The 24,177-nt window shown below is 44.8% G+C and overlaps 1 protein-coding gene across 1 annotated transcript in view; it reads left to right on the top strand.

The window, feature by feature from the left end:
* LOC120990939 (protein unc-13 homolog A-like) overlaps positions 1 to 24,177 on the top strand; it is a 2,175,961-nt gene that overhangs the window by 210,000 nt on the left and 1,941,784 nt on the right. Inside the window, exon 4 of the mRNA XM_040419831.1 lies at positions 9,371 to 9,494. Within this exon, the coding sequence (XP_040275765.1) occupies positions 9,371 to 9,494 (124 nt within the window). The remainder of the gene's footprint in view (positions 1 to 9,370; positions 9,495 to 24,177) is intronic.

Below are 24,177 nucleotides of genomic sequence, written 5' to 3' on the forward strand. Positions count from 1 at the left end.
CGGGATGTCATCTGGGATGTCTTTAAACGACCTCATTTTCGCAGCATTCCATACCTGATGGGCCATTCTATGAATAGGGAGCAAGCGCATGGAAATAAACCTCGGCCCCTCCAACACAGGCCATAGAGAGGATAATCCTAGATACTCCCTAAGGTAGTATTCTGCATTAGGTAGATCAGTTGCCTGGACCCAGGGGGTCAGAAGTTTCAGCTGTCCAGCTAGATAATAAAGGAAAAAATCAGGTAAAGAAGCGCCACCTTCTAGCTTGGGCCTCTGTAGGACCTGAAGGGACAGCTTTCGCCTGGATTCCCCCCACACAAATTTAGTCACTAACGAATGAATGCGAGCAAAGAATCCCTGCGATATCGGGGTAGACGCATGCGCCAGCAGATACAACCCTTTGGGCAAGAGAGTCATCTTGACCAAATTTAGTCTTCCCATAATAGAGAGTGGCAAGGTCCTCCATGTCCTGAATTTATCCATGAACATGGACTCCAGGGGTGCAATATTCAGGGAGTACGCTAACTGGGGGTCCCTAGTGATAACACCCCCTAAATATTTGAAGAAATCTACTACTGGCAGATTGCAATACTGAGGTGGCCACGTGTGTATCCACAGAGGCATAAGTGCTGATTTCGTCCAATTTATGTGTAAACCCGAGAACTCTCCGAACTTGCTAATTATGTCAATTGCTCTAGGGAGTGTTGTCTCAGGTTCGTCCATAAAGAGAAGGAGATCATCCGCATATAATCCAACTTTGTCCATTCTCTCGCCCATGGATATTCCCTTGAAGATCTGATCTTGTCGAATCCTTAAAGCAAGGTGCTCTATGGCAATGGCAAACAAGAGTGGTGACAGAGGGCAGCCTTGCCTGGTTCCTCTGTGAAGAGTAAAGGAGTCAGATATTGATCCATTTACAAGTACATTAGCCTTGGGGAGGCGATACAAAATCTCCACCCACTCAATAAATTTAGGGCCAAAGCCAAAACAGCGTAGTACTTCCAGTAGGTACACCCATTCCACAGAGTCAAAGGCCTTGGCAGTATCCAGAGATGCCAAGGCCCAATGCTTATCCCCTGCCACTCCCACCTGTGCCATGACCTGCGCCCTTCTGATGTTGTCAGACGTCGATCGTCCTGGTATGAACCCAGACTGATCTTTGTGTATGACTGTGGCAATGACCTTATTTAGCCTGGAGGCAAGCAATCTCGTGAGTATTTTATAATCAAGGTTTAGGAGTGATATCGGCCTATATGACCCGCATTCCAAAGGATCCTTGTCTGGCTTCAAAATAACCACTATGGTGGCGTCGTACATCGAATCCGGGAGTCTACCCCTCTGCTGTGCCGCCTGATAAATTTTAAGAAGCTCGGGTCCTAGCTCTTCTGCATATTTTTTGTAAACTTCTACTGGGATCCCGTCTGGGCCAGGTGCTTTGCCAGTAGGCAGCTCCGCCATTGCCATCTGAATTTCCTCTAGCGTAATATCAGCCTCCAGTAAAATTCTATCCTCCTCGCCAAGCTGCGGATGTGTGACCTGCCCCAGATAAGCTTCCAACTCTTGATCAGAGTATTGAGCCGCCGATCTGTATAGATCCTGATAAAAACCTTTGAATCTATTCAGTATGTCACCCACTGATTCGACTACCATCCCAGCTGTGTCCTTTATTCTAATGACCGGGGGAGACATATTATTGTTGCGCACAACGTGGGCCAATAGTTTACCTGCCTGGCTGCCCAGCTCAAAGTTCTGTTGCTTTAGAAAGAACAGTTTGCGTTCACTCTTTTCCCTGAGGTGCGTCATGTACAACCTGCCTTTTAACATCCAGTCCTGCCTATTCACTTCAGAGGGGTCTAACCTGAAGGAGTTCTCAGCTACCTTACAGCTGGAGTGCAGCTCTAATTCCTTGCGCGCAGATTCCCTTTTAATATATGATATGGATGACTTAAGACACCCCCTCAGATAGGCCTTTAACGTCTCCCAGAGAAGCAGTCCATCCGTCATCTCATCCTGCATTGCAAGGAATACCTGGAGTTGATCAGGGACTCTGTCATGAGAGGACATCAGAGACAACCAGAAAGGGTGCACGCGCATCTTGACACTCTGCTTGACGCCACTATACAGAGTAAACTGGGCCAGGACCGGAGCATGATCCGAGGGGCCCTGTGATCCATATTCAATGTTGCCAAGATCCGTATACACAGCCGCATTTCCAAATATATAATCTATTCTGGACAGGGCGCCCCTGGCCGGGGTGAAGCAGGAATATTCCCTCCGAAGGGGGTAACGTAGCCTCCACATATCTAGCCACCCAAGTTCAGACGCAACTCTAGCTATATTAGTGTCACTCTGAGTGTGACTACCCACTCTCCCTTCTGGACGAAACCTGTCCAAATCCTCATGCATCACTAGGTTGAAGTCTCCCATGCAAAGAAATTTGGCATTGGGGTATTGTGCCATAAATCCCATCACCACCTGAAGTATAGTTATAGTAGCTGGGGGGGGGTTGTAGATATTTACTACCACATATGGAGCGCAGTTGATAAAAGCATATACCAAAATATATTGACCTTCAGGATCCACAACCAAATGTTGGACCTCCCACCTGATGTTCCTGTGAACAAGCAGGGCAACCCCTCTAGAGTGTGTAGACCCATACGCATTTATTGACCATTGAACCCAGGGTTTCTTAATCCTGTTCCCTGTCTCTGGAATCAAATGGGTTTCTTGCAGGCCCAGGATGTGAGGGCCGTACTGTCTGATATGAGAGAATACAGAGATCCTTTTTCTCGGACTACCCAGACCCCTCACATTCCATGACATAACCTTAAAATCAGCCATCTCGACTTAATGATTCACTCTCCTTGCAATTCAGCCATCCTCCAACATTTAAACCTTGTCTGCTGACATCGGACCTTCTCATGCATACTCGCCTTGATATCCCACCATGCTTTACATACCATGCCTTTAACAGTATGAACCTTCTATAACATAATAACATGATAACAAATGAGTGGATAACTCCATAGTCGACGACATCTCTGTCATCACGCATCGTGGCTGTTGTCACGGGGACCTGCATAGTACATTAAGGTGACAAACCTATGCAGGTATCCGCCCAACCCCATATCAATGAGACACCACTGATCATAGCAATTTGCAAAGTCTAAAGACTAGGAGGAAAAGGGGAGCATGGAGAGGGGGAGAGGGGGAGGGGGGGGGATCTGGTATCAAGGACAGGGAGAAAAACAAAATGGAGAGGGCAACCACAGTAATATCGACATATGTATAGGAGCGGATCTCAGATAACATTTCCGCAATTATAAGCATCTCAGGGCCACTCCATAAACCACGCTAGGGAGTCAAAGTCTTAGATGTCTGTGGAAGCCCTACATTACCGCTCAGGGGGCCTGCAGCTGTCCTAGATGTATGATCCTCAGCGCGGTTCAGGACGACTTGGCCTTTTGGAGACCCATTCCTCCGCCTCCTTAGGATCCACAAAGAAGACCGTCTTCTCTCCATCTACCACTCTAAGGCGCGCTGGGTAAGCCATGGAATACTGCAGATTCATATCACGAAGACGCCGCTTAATAGAGATGAAAGTGGCCCTCTTTTTTTGGAGCTCAGCTGAGAAGTCAGGAAACAGTGATATATTCACTCCATCATGCTTGATTTCTCTCTTGTTTCTCGCTTGTCCCAGGATTAGATCTCTGTCCTTCCAATTAAGCAGCCTCGCCAGCAAGGGCCTTGGGGGAGCTCCAGGAGGGGGAGGTCTGGCGGGGACCCGGTGAGCCCGCTCAACTGCATAGGCACCAGAAAATGGCGCATCAGGGAACTGTGCCTTGAACCAGAGTTCCAGGAAAGTAGCTGGGTCCGAGCCCTCCGCTCTCTCAGGTAACCCCAGGATCCTGACGTTGTTGCGCCTGGCCCTGTTCTCAAGGTCGTCGCATTTTTGCTGCCATAGGCCCACAGACCTCTCCACAGCCTGTATTCTGCCTGTCAGGGGCCTTGTGAAGTCCTCAAGGGCAGAGACCCTGTCCTCCGTGTGACGTACACGCTCTCTGAGCTGCTGCACATCCTGTCTGAGTAGGCCCAAATCCACCTTCACCTCCTCGATTTTACAGGTAAGGGACGTCTGGCAGGTGGAGATTGCAGCGAGGAGCTGATGAGAAACATCTTTGAGCGTTACCTCCGGTTCTTCCGCCCCCTCCGCCTCTGTCTGCAGCGCTGCTTGGCCTCTTGTCACCGCCGCCCGTGGCGTGGCAGAGCCGCCGGCGCCATTTTGGGCCTCCTGCCGAACATACTCTTTAAGCTTTTCAGCCGCAGATTGTGCCTTACTGGGGCCCATGTCTGTCTTCCCAGGTTTCCTCTTCCTCCTCTGCACTTGCCACTCGTCTTTCTGTGTAGCCAGGGTGTCAGGATGCTGAAGGATTTAGATCGGGGTACGGAGCAGAGCTCAAGTGCGTGCGCTCATGTCGGCAGTTGGCCACGCCCCCCCCCCCCGCTAAGCTCTTTTAATAGCTTTGGGTGTATCCCATCAGGCCCCTGTGACTTATTTGTATTAATTTTAGACAGCTTACTTAGAACCTCTGTAAAGACACATGCATCAAAAGATTCATTAGTCTTCCTACCTAACTGAGGACCTTTTCCTTCAATTTCCTTTGTAAAAACTGAACAGAAGTATTCATTAAGGCAGTCAGCTAGTTCTTTATCTTCTTCCATATACCTTCCTTATTTTGTTTTTAATTTGGTAATTCCTTGTTTTACTTTCCTTTTTTCATTTATGTATCTGAAGAATGTCTTATCGCCTTTTTTCAGTGACTGAGCTAATTTCTATTCTGCCTGTGCTTTAGAAGCCCCTATAACTTGTTTGGCCTCTCTCTACCTAATCTTAGAAATGTTCCTGTCATCCTCGTTTTTATTTTATTTTTATAATTACTAAATGCTATCTTTTTGTTTTTAATGATTTTGGCCACTTCTGCTGAGTACCACAGGGGTCTCTTCCTTTTTTTGCTTTTACTGACAAGCCTAATGCAATTATCTGTTGCCTTCAATAGTGCCACTTTTAAGTAGTCCCATTTCTCCTGGACTCCATTGAAACAGTTCCAATCTGATAGGGACTCGTATACCACTAATCTAATTTTAGAAAAGTCAGTTTTTCTAAAATCTAAAACTTTTGTTTTTGTGTGGTGTGACTTATAGTAAACCACACTGACTGGTGATCACTAGACCCCAAGCTTTCCCCTATAGTAATATCAGATACCAAATTCCCATTTGTGAATACTAAATCTAAAATGGCCTCCTTCCGGGTTGGCTCCTCAACTACTTGCTGTAGAGATAATCCCATTAGGGAATTTAGAATATCTGTACTCCTGGCAGAACTGGCTATTTTGGTTTTCCAGTTTACATCAGGAAGATTAAAGTCTCCCATAACGATAACTTCCCCCTTCAATGTCATTTTAGCTATTTCTTCAACTAGTCTGGAGGAAAGAAGGTTTGTACACAAACATAGAAAAAGATTCTTTACGGTAAGAGCAGTGAGACTGGAACTCTCTGCCTGAGGAGGTGGTGATGGTGAGTGCTATAAAGGAATTCAAGAGGGGCCTGGATGTATTTCTGGAGCGTAATATTACAGGCTATAGCTACTAGAGAGGGGTCGTTGATCCAGGGAGTTAGTCTGATTGCCTGATTGGAGTCGGGAAGGAATTTTTATTCCCCTAAAGTGGGGAAAATTGGCTTGTACCTCACAGGGTTTATTTTTGCCTTCCTCTGGATTAACTTGCAGGATAACAGGCCGAACTGGATGGACAAATGTCTTTTTTCGGCCTTATGTACTATGTTACTAGTAGATCATCTAATTCTTTGATTTAGCTAGGTGGTCTATATATCACACCTACACGAGTTACCTTATGATTATCAAGCTGCAAGGTAACCCAAACTGACTCTAAATTGGTCTTGCTAACTTGTATTAAATTTGATTTTATGCTATCTTTCACATACAGGGCCACCACTCCCCCGTTTCTTGCCTTCTTTGTCTTTTCTATATAGAGAGAACCCTGGTATTGTTATATCCCAGTCATTACTCCCATTGAACCATGTCTCGGTAACAGCCACTAAATCTATATTCTCAGATGCCATTATAGACTCAAGTTCATTGATCTTATTCCTTAAACTGCGAGCATTTGTAGACAAGACTCTGAGCTTGTCATTTCTTAACCTATGTGCTACTGACATCTTCTGGCATAGTTCCGGGGGGCAGTCGGACTGCTGGATTATCACTCTTTCCCCCCCTTTCCTAGTTTAAATGCTCCTTAGCAAATACTTTGAACTGTTCACTGAGGACTTTTGTTCCCTTGAGAGAAAGATGCAAACCATCTTTCTTGAACAGTTCTTTTCCATTCCAACGAGAGCTAACATGAGACACAAAGCCAAAACCTTGGTTCAGACACCATTCACCAAGCCATACATTGAATTCCTTAATGCACATCTGTCACGACCATGGTCATGGTCGTGACTCTGGACCTGCATGTGGTTGCCTGTGGTTTGGTAGTTGTCAACTACATGGTGAGGGCTACTTGTTGCCTCACGTGTTGTTGATGCTGGCAACAAGGTTGTGTTTGGGGGTATAGCATCCTGAGCGGTTGCTAGGCAGCTTGCTGCCAAGTGCATGCGGTTGTTCCTGGTTTGGTTTGTATGGTGTGCACTGTTACACCTTCCGGCACTTGTGGTTGCCCGTGGCAACGTGTAGTATTGTGTGCGTGTGTGGCAGTGTCTCGGCCTGCTGGCTGATTCCCAGGACATGATTGCCACGCATGCCGTTGCCGGCGGTAACTGGTGCGGTGTGATATTTATGTGTGCACTTTCGCAGTTTGTGGTGTGTGAGGTTTAGTTTTGTATGCACTTTCCCTTTAAGTGGTTTCACTTCCCTCCTTGGTTTTGGAAGGGTTAATTTCCTTTCCACTGTGTGTCTGTGTGGGTGTGACCACTTTGGGCTATATAGCCTCAGTTGAGACCTGATGTCTGAGGGGTACTCCAGCCTTGTTTGTAAGCTGGAGGCACCCTCCTGGTCCCTTATACCATCTGCCTGTGAGGGCCACCCTTGTGGTCATAAATGTTTATATGTGATGTTAAGTTGATGTTGTTTTCCTTTCATGTTTAATGCAGCTATGGATCTGGGTTCCTGTGTGTGTATGAGTGTTTGCTGTGTCCATTTATTTATAGTGTGGACATCAGCTGTGAGCACGGGATCCAGTCAGCAAGGCTGTGGCAGGTAGGTGTGAACTAGTGTAGTTCTCCTGCCATATCCATAGGCTGTTCTTGTTCCTATCCCCTTGCAGCTTGGCCACTTTAGACTCCTGTTTCTTCGCGTCCAGGAGGAACAGGCTGTCTACGCAGCTCCTAGCTCAGGGATCTGCGGAGGGTTAGTAGGGATCCGAGGTTCCGGAGCATGAGCCCTCCTACCATCAATGTTGGCTCATGCAGCTAGGAGTCAGGGTCAGATTAGGCATGCGATAGGAGGTGACCTGCTCCCTAATTCTGTGGTCCTGGCCAAGTAGCGACCGACCATCTCCTGGCATCGCATGGCTGAGGGTTTTCCCCATCCTCAGCCGTGACAGCATCTTCCTGTCATGCTGAAGGTTATGCACAGGCAAAACTGCAGAGAATGAAACAGTTGATGCAACCTCCCGTATATCATTTCCAAGTGTGTGAAAAGCTTCCTTCACCTTTGAAACATCATTGCAAGCCAGATCATTTGTCCCATGATGGACAATATCATAATCCACCACCACTTATGCCAATCACCCATGCGTTCCCTAAGGCCTCTTTCACACGGGCGTTGAGGGAAAATGTGCGGGTGCGTTGCGGGAACACCTGCGATTTTTCCGCGCGAGTGCAAAACATTGTAATGCGTTTTGCACTCGCGTGAGAAAAATCACGCATGTTTGGTACCCAAACCCGAACTTCTTCACAGAAGTTCGGGCTTGGGTTAGGTGTTGTGTAGATTTTATTATTTTCCCTTATAACATGGTTATAAGGGAAAATAATAGCATTCTGAATACAGAATGCTTAGTAGGTGATCAATTGAGGGTAAAAAAAAAAATAAAAAAATGAACTCACCTTCTCCTCTTGTTCGCGTAGCTCCGGGTCTCTTCTTTACTTCTCAAAAGATGAACTATCGGCTAGGACCTGTGGTGACGTCAGATCACATGCTCCAATCACATGGTCCATCACCACGGTGATGTACCATGTGATTGGAGCATGTGATCTGACGTCACCAAAGGTCCTTTAGCCGATAGTTCATCTTTTGAGAAGTAAAGAAGAGACCCGGAGCTACGCGAACAAGAGGAGAAGGTGAGTTAATTTTTTTATTTTTTTTTAACCCTCAATTGATCACCTACTAAGCATTCTGTATTCATAATGCTATTATTTTCCCTTATAACCATGTTATAAGGTAAAATAATACAGTTTATAGACTGTCACCTAGCAACCATGCGTGAAAATCGCACCGCATCCGCACTTGCTTGCGGATGCTTGCGATTTTCACGCAACCCCATTCACTTCTATGGGGCCTGCGTTGCGTGAAAAACGCAGAATATAGAGCATGCTGCGATTTTCACGCAACGCATAAGTGATGCGTGAAAATCACCGCTCATCTGAACAGCCCCATAGAAATGAATGGGTCGGTATTCAGTGCGGGTGCAATGCGTTCACCTACTCGCCCGTGTGAAAGGGGCCTAAGACACATAAGGAACTGCTACCCCCATTCTTGAGACTCATTATCTCAGGGGTAGGATCTCTTATGAAAAAAAGCACACACACAGCACAGCTTCTATCCCTGTACCTTCAGCTGTAAAGGCACTTCTAATTTATATGTTTTTTATGTCTGTAATCTGGTGGCAGGATACACTGGTGGGTATGTGATTCGTGTTTAATTACATTTAATCAAAATTATAATTTTTTTGTGAACATTATAGCTGCGGTTTTTCTTTGTTGTATTATTATATTATTTGCAGGACTAATCAACAGTTACCAGAAATGTTTAGTCACAGTTTTTGTCACACACTGGGTCACACCAAATGTCCCACTCAAAGACGTGATAAATGACCAAGTCCAATATTTTTGACTCATTTGTTTGATTTGGTTATCTTTTTCTACTTTTAGGACAGTGAAAATCTGGTGTAGTTTTAGGTCAAATTTATGCAGAAATATAGAAATTTCTGAAGGATTTACTAACTTTTGAGTACTACTGTATATCTTTAGGTAATAGAATGGTATTGATAATGAATGTGATTTCTTAATTCCATCTTTTATTTTTCTTTTGTTTAGTCATTGTCCTAAATGTTATATTCTAACATTTTATGTCTTGCAGGAAGGCCCTGGTGAATGGCTCACCCTTGACTCACAAGTAATAATGACAGATAATGAGATATGTGGAACAAAAGACCCAACCTTCCACTGCATTTTGATTGACACCCGATTTGAACTTCCATTAGGTAATAAATAAAGTCATGTTGTTTCTGCAGCGAGCCCCTGAGGAGCTGGTGCAGAGGATGGTAGTGGTAGTGACCCTGATGAGGTGTTATAACATGGTGAACTCGGCCGTTTCTCCCTGAGGATCAGTTCAGTGGAAAGGTTGTTTGATGAATCAGACCAGGAGTAAAACTATAACAGTCTCTCTTAGTGCAAAATATAACTACTTGAATAGACTACCTCTGGATGTGGTCACAGCGGGAACAATGGACAGTTTTAAAAAGTAAATTACATTAATGCTTATAAAAACGTGTAGAAATCTGAGCCTCGCTTCCTTCTGGGATTCACATCCCCACCTATCCCTTGGTTGAACTTGATGGACTTTTTATTAACCATATTAACTATGTAACTATGTAATTTGTGGCAGATCCACCCGTATTAAGTAAAAAGTGCCGTTTTTGTCACCAGATGAGGAGGTATAGTGGCTAGTTGGACGGATTTTTAATAGCACTTGCAGGCACTTTTGGATATAGATGTCCACTGTGTGATACAGACTTGAAGTTAGTATGTCCTATTGGTTATTCTTGGTGATGGACCTGTTTTCTCTCACCAGCAGCAAGGTCTGTGAGGCTTTGGTTTTGCTGATCACTCAGTTGTCTTAATCCACTGTACATTTTGGGAAAGCTGCATCTTGACTCTGGCATTCTTCCTGGAGTATGGGTCTCAAAGGAGAACTGGATATGGTCTCTTGAAGATGGAAAACTGGCATGTGCTCCCTTCCTCCACTCTGTCTGGACTCAAACTCGCCCTCCTGGCAAGGAGTAGGACCAGTCCACTCCTACCATTTAGGGGAGGAACACGATGGTTAGCCCTGTTCCTGCCAACCATTGCCAACTATACCTCTTCTTACTGGAATACACACATTTGCAGATACACCCAGGACTTGGGTACTGCATTTGTTACCTTATATCAGTTGAAAATATATGAGAGCCAATACATTAGAACCAGCTGATAGTTTTCAAATTTCTTTACAGAGAAAGATAGGCATAAGACTTTATTGTTGTAATTTCTTGCAAATGTTTCATATCTCACAGAATTATGCAAAAAGCCATGTATAAATTTCCATATACAGATACAGAACCATATTTCTATTCCATCATTACAAAGGTGCATATGTGCAATCCCTCAAATCATAACACACCAAAATGAATTTCAAGCATAAATCTAAACATTCAGAAGCGGATTGGGAACTTAAAGTGGACCTGGAAAAAAATACTAAAAGTGGCCCCATTTTGTAGTTGGGTCTAAATTGATGGAAGGCAGGGCCATCAAGGCCATATTGTGGCACATTAAACCAAACCAACAGAGCCAAATACCACAGTCCATCACAAAATACTGCCAGCAGCACAAAATACATCCCCAAAAAAGGCCACTGTCGGGCCATGAGAAGGGCTCAGGTGGACCTCAGGGCATCGGCCTACCGGGAAATTTCCCTGTAAGGTCTATGGCCAATCCGCCCCTGTAAACATTAATCCCATACTTCCAACCATCGCTTATATCCCCTACTCCAAAATATCAATCAATCCAATTGACAGATGGCAGGACACCATAATTAGGTGGGGCTACCAATTCCATAGTGTAGCACAAATACTGTCCCAGTGGCACCAAATACTACAGTGAGTGTGTACCATTAATAATCACCCTCTGTTTTCTATTACTGAGTCAGTTACTTACCCACATACAGACATTTTATCCCAGTCCAAGAATTCTCATTTTATATACTAACCTTTCAAGTGGTAACCTTTTCATTTTATATACTAACCTTTAACAGTGTCAAATGCTTTGAAGAAGTCCAGATATATGATATCTATTGATTCACCACTGTCAAGTCTAGAACTTACTTCCTCATAGAAACTGATTAAATTAGTTTGACATGACCGATCTCTCATGAAGCCATGCTGATATCACGTTATTTACTTATTTTCATTGAGGTACTCCAAGATAGCATCTCTTAGAAAACCTTCAAACAGTTTACCCACGACAGATGTTTAACTTACCGGCCTATAGTTTTTGGGATCTGTATTTGGACCCTTTTTGAATATTGGCACCACATTTGCTATGCGCCAATCCTGTGGAACACTCCCTGTCAGTATAGAGTCATTAAATATCAGAAATAAGGGCCTGGCTATGACATTACTTAATTCTCTTAGGATACGGGGGTGCATGCCATCTGGTCCTGGCGATTTGTCTATTTTAATCTTTTTAAGACTCTGGTGTACTTCTTCCTGGGCCAGACAGGGCACTTTTAATGGGGAATTTACTTTTACATTCTGCATTTCATCTGACAGTTTATTTTCCCCAGTGAATACAGTGGAGAAAAAAAAAATATATAATAGCTTTGCTTTCTCCTCATCGCTCTCTGCAACTCCCCCCTCATTACTCTGTAGAGGGTCAACACCTTCAGATTTATACTTTTTACCATTTATATAATTGTAGACAGGGCCGATCCTACACGGGGTGCAGTGGGTGCCCCGCACCCCAGCGCTGTCACCCGAAAGGCGCCGAGCGCAGGGCCGGACTGGCCTGCCGGGATAGCGGGAAATTTCCCGGTGGGCCGGCAAGCCTGAGTGCCGCAAGGCCGCAGCCCTGGTGACAAGTGGGGGCGGCCGCGGCCGGCGGCAGGGCAGAGCAGGAGATGAGCGCCTCCATTGCGGAAGCGCTCATCTCCATAGTCATCTGTATTGCCGTCCTCAGGACGGCAATACAGATGCCTGTGCTGCGGCAGAGGAGGGAGAGGTGTGTCCCCTCCTGTTCCTCTGATAGGCTGCCGGCTTAGTGCTGGCAGCCTATCAGAGGCCGGTGCAGGCGGCGCGATGACGTCATCGCGTCGCCTGAGCCGTATAGCGAGGGACACAGACGGAAGAGGCGGCCTGCATCGCATCGCATTGCTGGAGGTAAGTATAAGTGTATTATTTTTTTTTATTTTTTTATATAGGTACAATACTGGGCTGGCACATGATAAGGGGGGCTACTGGGCTGGCACATAAGGGGGGCTACTGGGCTGGCACATAAGGGGGGACTACTGGGCTGGGCTGGCACATGATAAGGGGGGCTACTGGGCTGGCACATGATAAGGGGGGACTACTGGGCTGGCACATGATAAGGGGGGACTACTGGGCTGGCACATGATAAGGGGGGACTACTGGGCTGGCACATGATAAGGGGGGCTACTGGGCTGGCACATGATAAGGGGGGACTACTGGGCTGGCACATGATAAGGGGGGACTACTGGGCTGGCACATGATAAGGGGGGACTACTGGGCTGGCACATGATAAGGGGGGCTACTGGCACATGATATGGGGGGCTACTGGCACATGATATGGGGGCACTCTGGCTACTGGCACATGATATGGGGGCACTCTGGCTACTGGCACATGATAATGGGGGGGATCTGGCTACTGGCACATGATATGGGGGGGGGGGCTCTGGCTACTGGCACATGATAAGGGGGGGGCTCTGGCTACTGGCACATGATATGGGGGCTACTGGCACATGATAAGGGGGGACTACTGGGCTGGCACATGATAAGGGGGGACTACTGGGCTGGCACATGATAAGGGGGGCTACTGGGCTGGCACATGATAAGGGGGGACTACTGGGCTGGCACATGATAAGGGGGGACTACTGGGCTGGCACATGATAAGGGGGGACTACTGGGCTGGCACATGATAAGGGGGGCTACTGGCACATGATATGGGGGGCTACTGGCACATGATATGGGGGCACTCTGGCTACTGGCACATGATATGGGGGCACTCTGGCTACTGGCACATGATAATGGGGGGGATCTGGCTACTGGCACATGATATGGGGGGGGGGCTCTGGCTACTGGCACATGATAAGGGGGGGGGGCTCTGGCTACTGGCACATGATATGGGGGGCTACTGGCACATGATAAGGGGGGCTACTGGCACATGATAAGGGGGCTACTGGCACATGATAAGGGGGTCTACTGGCACATGATAAGGGGGGCTACTGGCACATAGGGGGGCTACTGGCACATAAGGGGGGCTACTGGCACATGATATGGGGGGCTCTGGCTACTGGCACATGATATATGATAATCTCCCTATCTCTAGTTTGGCTGCTTTTATTTGTTTTTTTACATATTCTATTATTATCATTATAGTTTTTCAGTGCTTCCTCGCTACACTCCTTTTTTTGTGATTTAAATGCTTTCTTTTTGTCATTTATTGCTTTCTTTACAGTTCTATTTATCCACATAGTTTTTTTTTCTTTTTCCTTAAACTTTTATTCCCATAAGGTATGTACCTCTCACAATTAGATTTTACGATGTTTTTAAAAATATCCCATTTTGTGGCTGTATTTTTTTTTTTTGAGGACTTTGTCCCAGTTAGTTAGGCCTATGGCCTCTCTTAGTTGGCTAAATGTAGCTTTTTTGAAGTTTGGTATTTTTGTTCCTCCCTGAAGAAACTCTTTTGAATGACAATTGGAAGGTTATTACTTAATGGTCACTATTTCCCAGGTGTCCCCCAACCTTCACATCTGTTTTTCTGTCAGGTCTACTAAGTCGAGTATGGCTGTCCCTCTAGTCGGGTCCTGAACTATTTGGGAAATGTTGTTTCCTTTATGAGATATACAGGTTTCAATTTCTCAGTCTATAGCTGGGTAGTTTAAGTAACAACCCCATTATGATCTGCCTCTTCGTCTATCTGGTTTAGTAGCAGATTTTCTGTGTACTCTGGTTTATTATGTGGTTTATAATAGACTACTATTAGTATTTTATTATTGTTTCTACCCACAGTGACTCCACATGTTCATGTCCTTCAGTTATATCTTCTCTGACTGTGGGCTTTAACCACTTCAACCCCCCTAGCTGAAACACCCTTAATGACCAGGCCACTTTTTACACTTCTGACCTACACTACTTTCACCGTTTATTGCTCGGTCATGCAACTTACCACCCAAATGAATTTTACCTCCTTTTCTTCTCACTAATAGAGCTTTCATTTGGTGGTATTTCATTGCTGCTGACATTTTAACTTTTTTTTGTTATTAATCGAAATTTAACGATTTTTTTGCAAAAAAATGACATTTTTCACTTTCAGTTGTAAAATTTTGCAAAAAAAACGACATCCATATATAAATTTTTCGCTAAATTTATTGTTCTACATGTCTTTGATAAAAAAAAAATGTTTGGGTAAAAAAAAAAAATGGTTTGGGTAAAAGTTATAGCGTTTACAAACTATGGTACAAAAATGTGAATTTCCGCTTTTTGAAGCAGCTCTGACTTTCTGAGCACCTGTCATGTTTCCTGAGGTTCTACAATGGCCAGACAGTAGAAAAACCCCACAAATGACCCCATTTCGGAAAGTAGACACCCTAAGGTATTCACTGATGGGCATAGTGAGTTCAGAGAACTTTTAATTTTTTGTCACAAGTTAGCGGAAAATGATGATTTTTTTTTTTCTTACAAAGTCTCATATTCCACTAACTTGTGACAAAAAACTTCCATGAACTCACTATGCCCATCACGAAATACCTTGGGGTGTCTTCTTTCCAAAATGTGGTCACTTGTGGGGTAGTTATACTGCCCTGGCATTCTAGGGGCCCTAATGTGTGGTAAGTAGTTTGAAATCAAAATGTGTAAAAAATGACCTGTGAAATCCGAAAGGTGCTCTTTGGAATGTGTGCCCCTTTGCCCACCTTTGCCCACCTAGGCCCACATTCCAAAGAGCACCTTTCGGATTTCACCGGCCATTTTTTACAGATTTTGATTTCAAACTACTTCGCACACATTAGGGCCCCTAAATTGCCAGGGCTGTATAACTACCCCACAAGTGACCCCATTTTGGAAAGACACCCCAAGGTATTCCGTGAGGGGCATGGCGAGTTCCTAGAATTTTTTATTTTTTGTCACAAGTTAGTGGAATATGAGACTTTGTAAGAAAAAAATAAATCAAAAAATAAATCATCATTTTCCGCTAACTTGTGACAAAAAAAAAAAATTCTAGGAACTCGCCATGGTCCTCACGGAATACCTTGGGGTGTCTTCTTTCCAAAATGTGGTCACTTGTGGGGTAGTTATACTGCCCTGGCATTCTAGGGGCCCTAATGTGTGGTTAGTAGTTTGAAATCAAAATGTGTAAAAAATGACCTGTGAAATCCGAAAGGTGCTCTTTGGAATGTGTGCCCCTTTGCCCACCTAGGCTGCAAAAAAGTGTCACACATCTGGTATTGCCGTACTCAGGAGAAGTTGGGGAATGTGTTTTGGGGTGTAATTTTACATATACCCATGCTGGGTGAGATAAATATCTTTTCCCATTTTTTTTATACAAAGTTGGCATTTGACCAAGATATTTATCTCACCCAGCATGGGTATATGTAAAATGACACCCCAAAACACATTCCCCAACTTATCCTGAGTACGGCGATACCAGATGTGTGACACTTTTTTGCAGCCTAGATGCGCAAAGCGGCCCAAATTCCTTTTAGGAGGGCATTTTTAGACATTTGGATCCCAGACTTCTTCTCACGCTTTCGGGCCCCTAAAATGCCAGGGCAGTATAAATACCCCACATGTGACCCCATTTTGGAAAGAAGACACCCCAAGGTAATCAATGAGGGGCATGGCGAGTTCATAGAAAAAAAAAAAAATTGGCACAAGTTAGCGGAAATTGATTTTTTTTTTTATTTTCTCACAAAGTCTCCCTTTCCGCTAACTTGGGACAAAAATTTCAATCTTTCATGGACTCAATATGCCCCTCACGGAATACCTTGGGGTGTCTTCTTTCCGAAATGGGGTCACATGTGGGGTATTTATACTGCCCTGGCATTTTAGGGGCCCTAAAGCGTGAGAAGAAGTCTGGAATATAAATGTCTAAAAAATTTTACGCATTTGGATTCCGTGAGGGGTATGGCGAGTTCATGTGAGATTTTATTTTTTGACACAAGTTAGTGGAATATGAGACTTTGTAAGAAAAAAAAAAAAAAAAACGATTTCCGCTAACTTGGGCCAAAAAAATGTCTGAATGGAGCCTTACAGGGGGGTGATCAATGACAGGGGGGTGATCACCCATATAGACTCCCTGATCACCCCCCTGTAAGGCTCCATTCAGACGTCCGTATGATTTTTACGGATCCACGGATACATGGATCGGATCCGCAAAACACATACGGACGTCTGAATGGAGCCTTACAGGGGGGTGATCAATGACAGGGGGGTGATCAGGGAGTCTATATGGGGTGATCACCCCCCTGTCATTGATCACCCCCCTGTAAGGCTCCATTCAGACGTCCGTATGTGTTTTGCGGATCCGATCCATGTATCCGTGGATCCGTAAAAATCATACGGACGTCTGAATGGAGCCTTACAGGGGGGTGATCAATGACAGGGGGGTGATCAGGGAGTCTATATGGGGTGATCAGGGGTGATCAGTGGTTCATAAGGGGTTAATAAGTGACAGGGGGGGGGTGTAGTGTAGTGTAGTGGTGTTTGGTGCTACTTTACTGAACTACCTGTGTCCTCTGGTGGTCGATCCAAGCAAAAGGGACCACCAGAGGACCAGGTAGCAGGTATATTAGACGCTGTTATCAAAACAGAGTCTAATATACCTGTTAGGGGTTAAAAAAATCGCATCTCCAGCCTGCCAGCGAACGATCGCCGCTGGCAGGCTGGAGATCCACTCTCTTACCTTCCGATCCTGTGTGCGCGCGTTCACAGGAAATCTCGGCTCACGCGAGATGACGCGTATATGTGTCGCTGAGCGCAGGGCTGCCGCCTCCGGACCGCAATCCTGCGTTAGGCGGTCCGGAGGCGGTTAAACAGGACTTTACATAAAGGCAGACCCCTCCCCCTCTCTGGTTTTTGCAATCCTTTCTAAACAGACTGTAACCCTGTATGTTAACCAGTCATAGCTATCATCCAGCCATGTCTCAGTTATTCCCACTATAGCAGGCTTGGTTAAAACTGTACAAAAACAGATGTGCACACCATAGGGTAATTCTGTGAGAACAAATTATAAACGGCGATAAATTACAAGGCTCACCTTGCGTGGTTGTGCAAATGTAGGCACAACACTAATGAAAGCTTGTCAGGAGGACCTGGACGCCTGGAGATGGCGGTCTGCAGCCACGGGATCACAAAGAATCTTCTTATTGGAGATGCCTGGAGTTCCCAAGAAGACAAATAGCATATAGAAAGCGGATACGTCCCACGGAGCAAAGAACCGTCCGCCAGTCACCAGGATCGGGAATAAGATCTTTTATTGCAGCGATACAACGCGTTTCGGGGAATCACTCCCCTTCATCAGGTACAAAAAGCTGCACAGGTTTAAGAACAGAAAGCTACACATATTTATACATACAAGCACCGCCGGTCACAGAAAACATCGCACAGGACAGAACTGTCATTATTATTATTTATTATTAAAGCGCCATTCATTCCATGGCACTGTACATATAAAAAAGGGGGTGCACATACAGTATCTCACAAAATTGAGTACACCCCTCACATTTTTGTAAATATTTTATATCTTTTCACAGGACAACACTGAAGATCTGACACTCTGATACAAGGCTAACTAGTTAGTGTACAGTGTGTATAACTGTATACATTTGGGGTGCCCTCAAAATAACTCACACAGCCATGAATGTCTAAACTGCTGGCAACAAAAGAGAGTACACCCCTAAGTGAAAATGGCCAACAATTCTTTTTTTCATATCCTCAGAGTTTTTTTTGCATGAGGTACCAGGTTGAACTTCCAGTGACCAGTATGAGAGAGCATAAGAGTAATAACAACAAATTTAACACCCCATTCACACCTGAGACGTTGTAACAAACCTGTATATCACATAAAAGAGGGCCTCATTCACATTGTGGTATAATTGTTCAGATAGTGAGACTTCTACACTCATAAAGCCTATGCACAAGTGAAAGGGCTGCCAAAAATTACAAGGAACCGGCCCTCCATTACACCCTTTATTACACATAAAGGAGAGCATTATACACACCCTTGAAAAATTATGATTGATGGCCTGCTGGTGACCCTCTAAAACATTAGGGGCGAGGGCCTGCTGCTGATCTGACCATCTAGAACATTAGGGATGAGGGCCTGCTGCTGATCTGACCATCTAAAACATTAGGGATGAGGGCCTGCTGCTGATCTGACCATCTAAACATCAGGGGTTGAGGGTCTGTAGCTGAGCTCACCTTCTAAAACATTAGGGGTGAGAATCTGCTGCTGAGCTGACCCTCTAAAACATTAGCATGTTGATATGATGGAGGAGGAGGAGGACGAGAAAAGGAAGATTGAATCATATACCTTTTTTTGTGGTGGAAGGGGTGCATGGGAATACAGTGTATTCAATACACCATAAAAGCCACATTTAAAGTGCTTTTATGTTCAGCCGCTTTCCTCTGGTGGAGTAGAGAAGTCAGGGGCAATTTAGGCCTGGTTCATTTTGATAAGAGTCAACCTGTCAACATTTTCAGTTGACAGGCGGATGCGCTTATCAGTTATTATGCCCCCAGCAGCACTAAATACCTGCTCTGACAAAACACTGGCAGCAGGGCAGGCCAGCACCTCCAAGGCGTAGAGCGCCAGTTCGTGCCGAGTGTCCAGCTACAACACCCAATAGTTGTAAGGCACAGAGGGATCACTGAGGATGCTGACACGGTCTGCTATGTACTCCTTCACCATCTTCCAAAACTTTTCCCTCCTTGTGACACTAGGTCGTGCATCAGGGTGAGGGTGCTGGCAGGGTGTAATTAAACTGTCCCAGGCCTTGGAGAGTGTTGCCCTGCCTCTGTTGGAACTACTGTGTGTTCCCCTTGTCTCCCCTCCTCGGTTGCCCAAGAAAGTACGTACTCTGCCTCCAGCGTAGTCAGCTGGAAATATTTGGAGCAAAGTTTCCACAGGAACCTTCTGGTATGGCACAATTTTGCTAGTCCTCTCCACTGCAGAAATGAAAAATGAGAAGTTCTGTTTGTAGCAGGGTCGAGAAGGGTGAACAACCAGTAATCGGTGTTGGCCAAAATGCATATAACGCGAGGGTCACGGGAAAGGCAGCATAACATAAAGTCAGCCATGTGTGCCAGAGTACAAACAGACAAGACTTAGCTGTCCTCATCAGGAGGATGACTCTCAATCTCCTCATCCTCTTCCTCCTCTTCGGCCCACCCACGCTGAACAGATGGAATTAACCTGCTATGGGTACTACCCTCTGTAGCAGAGGCAACCTGCTTTTCCTCCTCCTCCTTATCATCCAATTTGCGCTGAGAAGACGAACTGAGGGTGGTCTGGCTATCACCCTGTGAACTGTCTTCCCCCATTTCCACCTCTTCCACATGAAAAGCTTCCGCCTTCATTATGAGCAGCGAGCATTTCATTAGACACAGAATTGGGATGGCTACGCTGATAATAGCGGCATCACCACTAACCATGCTACAAAAATTTGAATATAAATTCACACTCTCCAACAATATAGTACAGATCGGCCCCTCAAAAAATGAGTCTTCACACAGCTCTGTAGACATAAATGTAAAAAACTAAAGTATTTTTTGTTTCATTTTGTGTTTTATTTTTTTTATTTTTTTGTATTAACCTGTAAGATACCTAGGTTTCAAATAAAAAAATAAAATTCAGCTTTCCCATAATAGTCATATAAAATTATAAATAACAGAGAAAAAAAGAAAAACAAGCATATATTAGGTATTCCTACGTCTGTAACGACGCTCTATAAAAATATCACACTATCTATCCCCTCAGGTGAATGCCATAAAAAAAACTAAATAAAAACAGTGCCAAAACAAAGTCTAATGCCAAGCAATCTAAAAATCGTATGTACTCCGAAATGGTACCTATCAAACTGTCACCTCAACCTGCAAAAAACAAGACATAAGACAATCACCCAAAAAATTTAAAATATATGGCTTTTAGAAAATGGTAACACAAAAAGAAATGTTTCACTGTGTAAAACTTAAAGGGATTTTCTTATCTCAAAGAATGGGTGCATATGGCTTGTCTTATAGATGTGGGTCCCACCTATATCAGTAACGGAGCCCCACAAGGTGGTGGCTGAAGGACTCCGGTCTGGCCACCACCAAGCGGTCTCCCCATAGAAGTGAATGGGAGCGCACTGCCCCACGAAAATAGCCAAGCGAGCGCACGGCTATTTTTGGCGGCCTCATAGAAAATAAATGGAGGGCGGCTTCGTATGCGCAGCGCGCCCTCCACCACTTTCAGGGCTCCGTTCTCAATATAGGTGTGGGTCCCAGCGGTGTGACACGCACATATAAGACAATGGAGGCATATGCTAGCAATATGCCCCCATTGTCTGAGATGAGACAATCCCTTTAATAGGAAAAAAAATAAAAATAGACATATTAGGCATCGCTGCGTCTGTAACAACCTGCTCTATAAAAATGACATGACCTATCCCCTCAGGAATGCCATAAAAAAAAAGCCATTTTTGGTCCCCTTGCCCCAAAAAAGTGTAATATTGAACGATCAAAAAATCATATGCACCCAAAAAATGCAACAATAAATAAGTCAACTCTTCCTGCAAAAAAGGAGCCCCTACACAAGATCATTGGCAGAAAATTTAAATACATATATGGCTTTCAGAAATGGAAACATGATTTAAAAAAAAATGCTTTATTATGTAAAAGAAAATTAAGATAGTGTAGTTTACTGTGACACGGGTTACCATGTTGCTCGCTTTAGTAGCTCTTGGGCGTAATGGCTGCGGTGGGTGCCGTGTACGCTGATTACCTGATGAACAAACAAAATGCTCACTCATCGGGTACCGTGATTCGATCGTTTGTGCGCACATAAAAATGATCATTTACTGGAAGTAGATTGAACTGTGTAATTACAATCTGCTGCCGGCAAACAAGTAGTCAGTATGCAGAAGAACAATGACAGTAGTGTCTGTGAAGGTTCTCATTTATCCAGGTCATGGTATATCTGTAAAGAATAAATCAAGGCAACTGGACATACTGTAGATTTCTTGAAAACGTTTCACTCGTTTGTGAACCGAGAGCAAGGCAGGTGGTTTGACTCCGCAACCAGAAAAGAGTGCATACGCAGAAGTCAAGATAAATAAAATTGCATTTACTTTTAATTAATAAAAGCAGGTTAACAATGCAGTTACAAAGGTAAATACAAGCAAAATATTCAAAACAGTATAAACAATACAAGTTAAACACTGCAACAATTTTCACCTTTGCTGTGTCCGTATTTGCAGTGCGGACACTAAGAAAGAATAGTCCCAGAAACTATCCCTAACTGACCCTAACTTTCAAGCGGGTGCGCACCACCCTTATCCCAGTGGTCCAAGTGGACCGCTTACAGTTTGTGGAAGTGCACGGTGGGGCCCGATTTTGTCCTTTTCTTTAATCAGCGCAGGATCCGCAACAAAGAAATCCTCCTCAGCAGGCCGGAAAACCAGTTGAATATAATCCAGGATTATTACAGTTACTGTCCGGTACCTCGACAGCACTGTGAGTCTCTTTACTGTTTGGGGCAATCCACACAGCCCAATGTCAGCTCCACAGGTTAGTTGCTGCACACAGTCCTTTTAACTTGGCTTCACTAAATGCACGGTCTCTTTGTACTCCATCCGTCTCTAGACCGAAGTTCACACAGCTTGGCTGTACAGGAATGTCCTTTAGTATCTCCACACACGTCTTACACAACACAGAACTTGTTTTCTATCTTGCCAATATGGCGGCAGCTGCAGTTCAGTCCCTCTTCCTCCTTCTTCCTGCTCACACTGAGACAGGGTGACATCATAAGGGGCGTGTCACTTCAACACTTAGCTGCTGCCTTAAAGGACCAGTATCACATTAATACACTTTCTCTATGGTAATCTCCAATGCAAATTGGTCCTATGCTGCCATCTACTGACCAAACAAATACTGCAGGCATTTTACATTAAATTTTACCACAGTTTACCAGGATAATGAAACTTAGAGACATTACATGACTGTTTCTTACACGTTCTTCCAACGAGCTTTCTCAATTCTGAGTGACTGTACAAGAATTCTCTGAGAATAAATATGTAGCTGAATCAACATCTGGTAATTATACCCAGCATGGGGTCAGAGGTCATTATACCCAGCATGGGGTCAAAGGTGTTGATTCTATTATCCTAATTGGAGTCAGTAGGTGATGACCTCCCAGAAAAAGGTGTCAAGACAGCATTGTATGTGGCAGACAATAGATGTCTAACCCCCTCCCCCCCCCGTCTCTATTCAAGCTTGGCTTCTCCATTTTTACGTAGATGGCCTCCTTCACACCTCGTTTGTACCAATCGGCCTCCTTATCCAAAACACATACTTGACTGTCTTCAAAGGTGTGACTTGTTTCTTTTAGATGTAAGTACACGGCTGAATCTTGAACAGAGGTTTGGTTCTTCTATAGTGAGCCAAACGCTGATGTAGTTGTTGTTTTGTTTCGCCGATATAAAGTTCTGAGTAGAGTTGAGCGAACACCTGGATGTTCGGGTTCGAGAAGTTCGGCCGAACTTCCCGGAAATGTTCGGGTTCGGGATCCGAACCCGACCCGAACTTCGTCCCGAACCCCATTGAAGTCAATGGGGACCCGAACTTTTCGGCACTAAAAAGGCTGTAAAACAGCCCAGGAAAGAGCTAGAGGGCTGCAAAAGGCAGCAACATGTAGGTAAATCCCCTGCAAACAAATGTGGATAGGGAAATGAATTAAAATAAAAATTAAAAAAATAAAAATTACCCAATATCAATTGGACAGAGGTCCCATATCAGAGAATCTGGCTTCATGTCAGCAGAGAATCAGTCTCTTCATGCCATAGCAAAGAATCTGGCTTCATGTCAGCAGAGAATCAGTCTCTTCATGCCATAGCAGAGAATCTGGCTTCATGTCAGCGCAGAATCAGTCTTCATGTCATAGCAGAGAATCAGGCTTCACGTCACCCACCACTGGAACAGGCCACTGTCACATATTTAGGCCCCGGCACCCAGACAGAGGAGAGAGGTCCCGTAACAGAGAATCTGGCCTTATGTCAGCACAGAATCAGTCTTCATGTCATAGCAGAGAATCAGGCTTCACGTCACCCACCACTGGAACAGGCCACTGTCACATATTTAGGCCCAGGCAGAGGAGAGAGGTCCCGTAACAGAGAATCTGGCCTTATGTCAGCACAGAATCTGTCTTCATGTCATAGCAGAGAATCAGGCTTCACGTCCCGCACCACTGGAACAGGCCACTGTCACATATTTAGGCCCCGGCACCCAGACAGAGGAGAGAGGTCCCGTAACAGAGAATCTGGCCTTATGTCAGCACAGAATCAGTCTTCATGTCATAGCAGAGAATCAGGCTTCACGTCACCCACCACTGGAACAGGCCACTGTCACATATTTAGGCCCAGGCACCCAGGCAGAGGAGAGAGGTCCCGTAACAGAGAATCTGGCCTTATGTCAGCACAGAATCAGTCTTCATGTCATAGCAGAGAATCAGGCTTCACGTCACCCACCACTGGAACAGGCCACTGTCACACATTTAGGCCCCGGCACCCAGACAGAGGAGAGGTTTATTCAACTTTGGGTTGCCCCGCAATATAATGGTAAAATGAAAATAAAAATAGTATTGAATGAGGAAGTGCCCTGGAGTAGAATAATATATTGTTAAGGGGAGGTAGTTAAT

This window comes from Bufo bufo, chromosome 2 (assembly GCF_905171765.1).
Source record: "Bufo bufo chromosome 2, aBufBuf1.1, whole genome shotgun sequence".
NCBI lineage: Eukaryota > Metazoa > Chordata > Amphibia > Anura > Bufonidae > Bufo > Bufo bufo.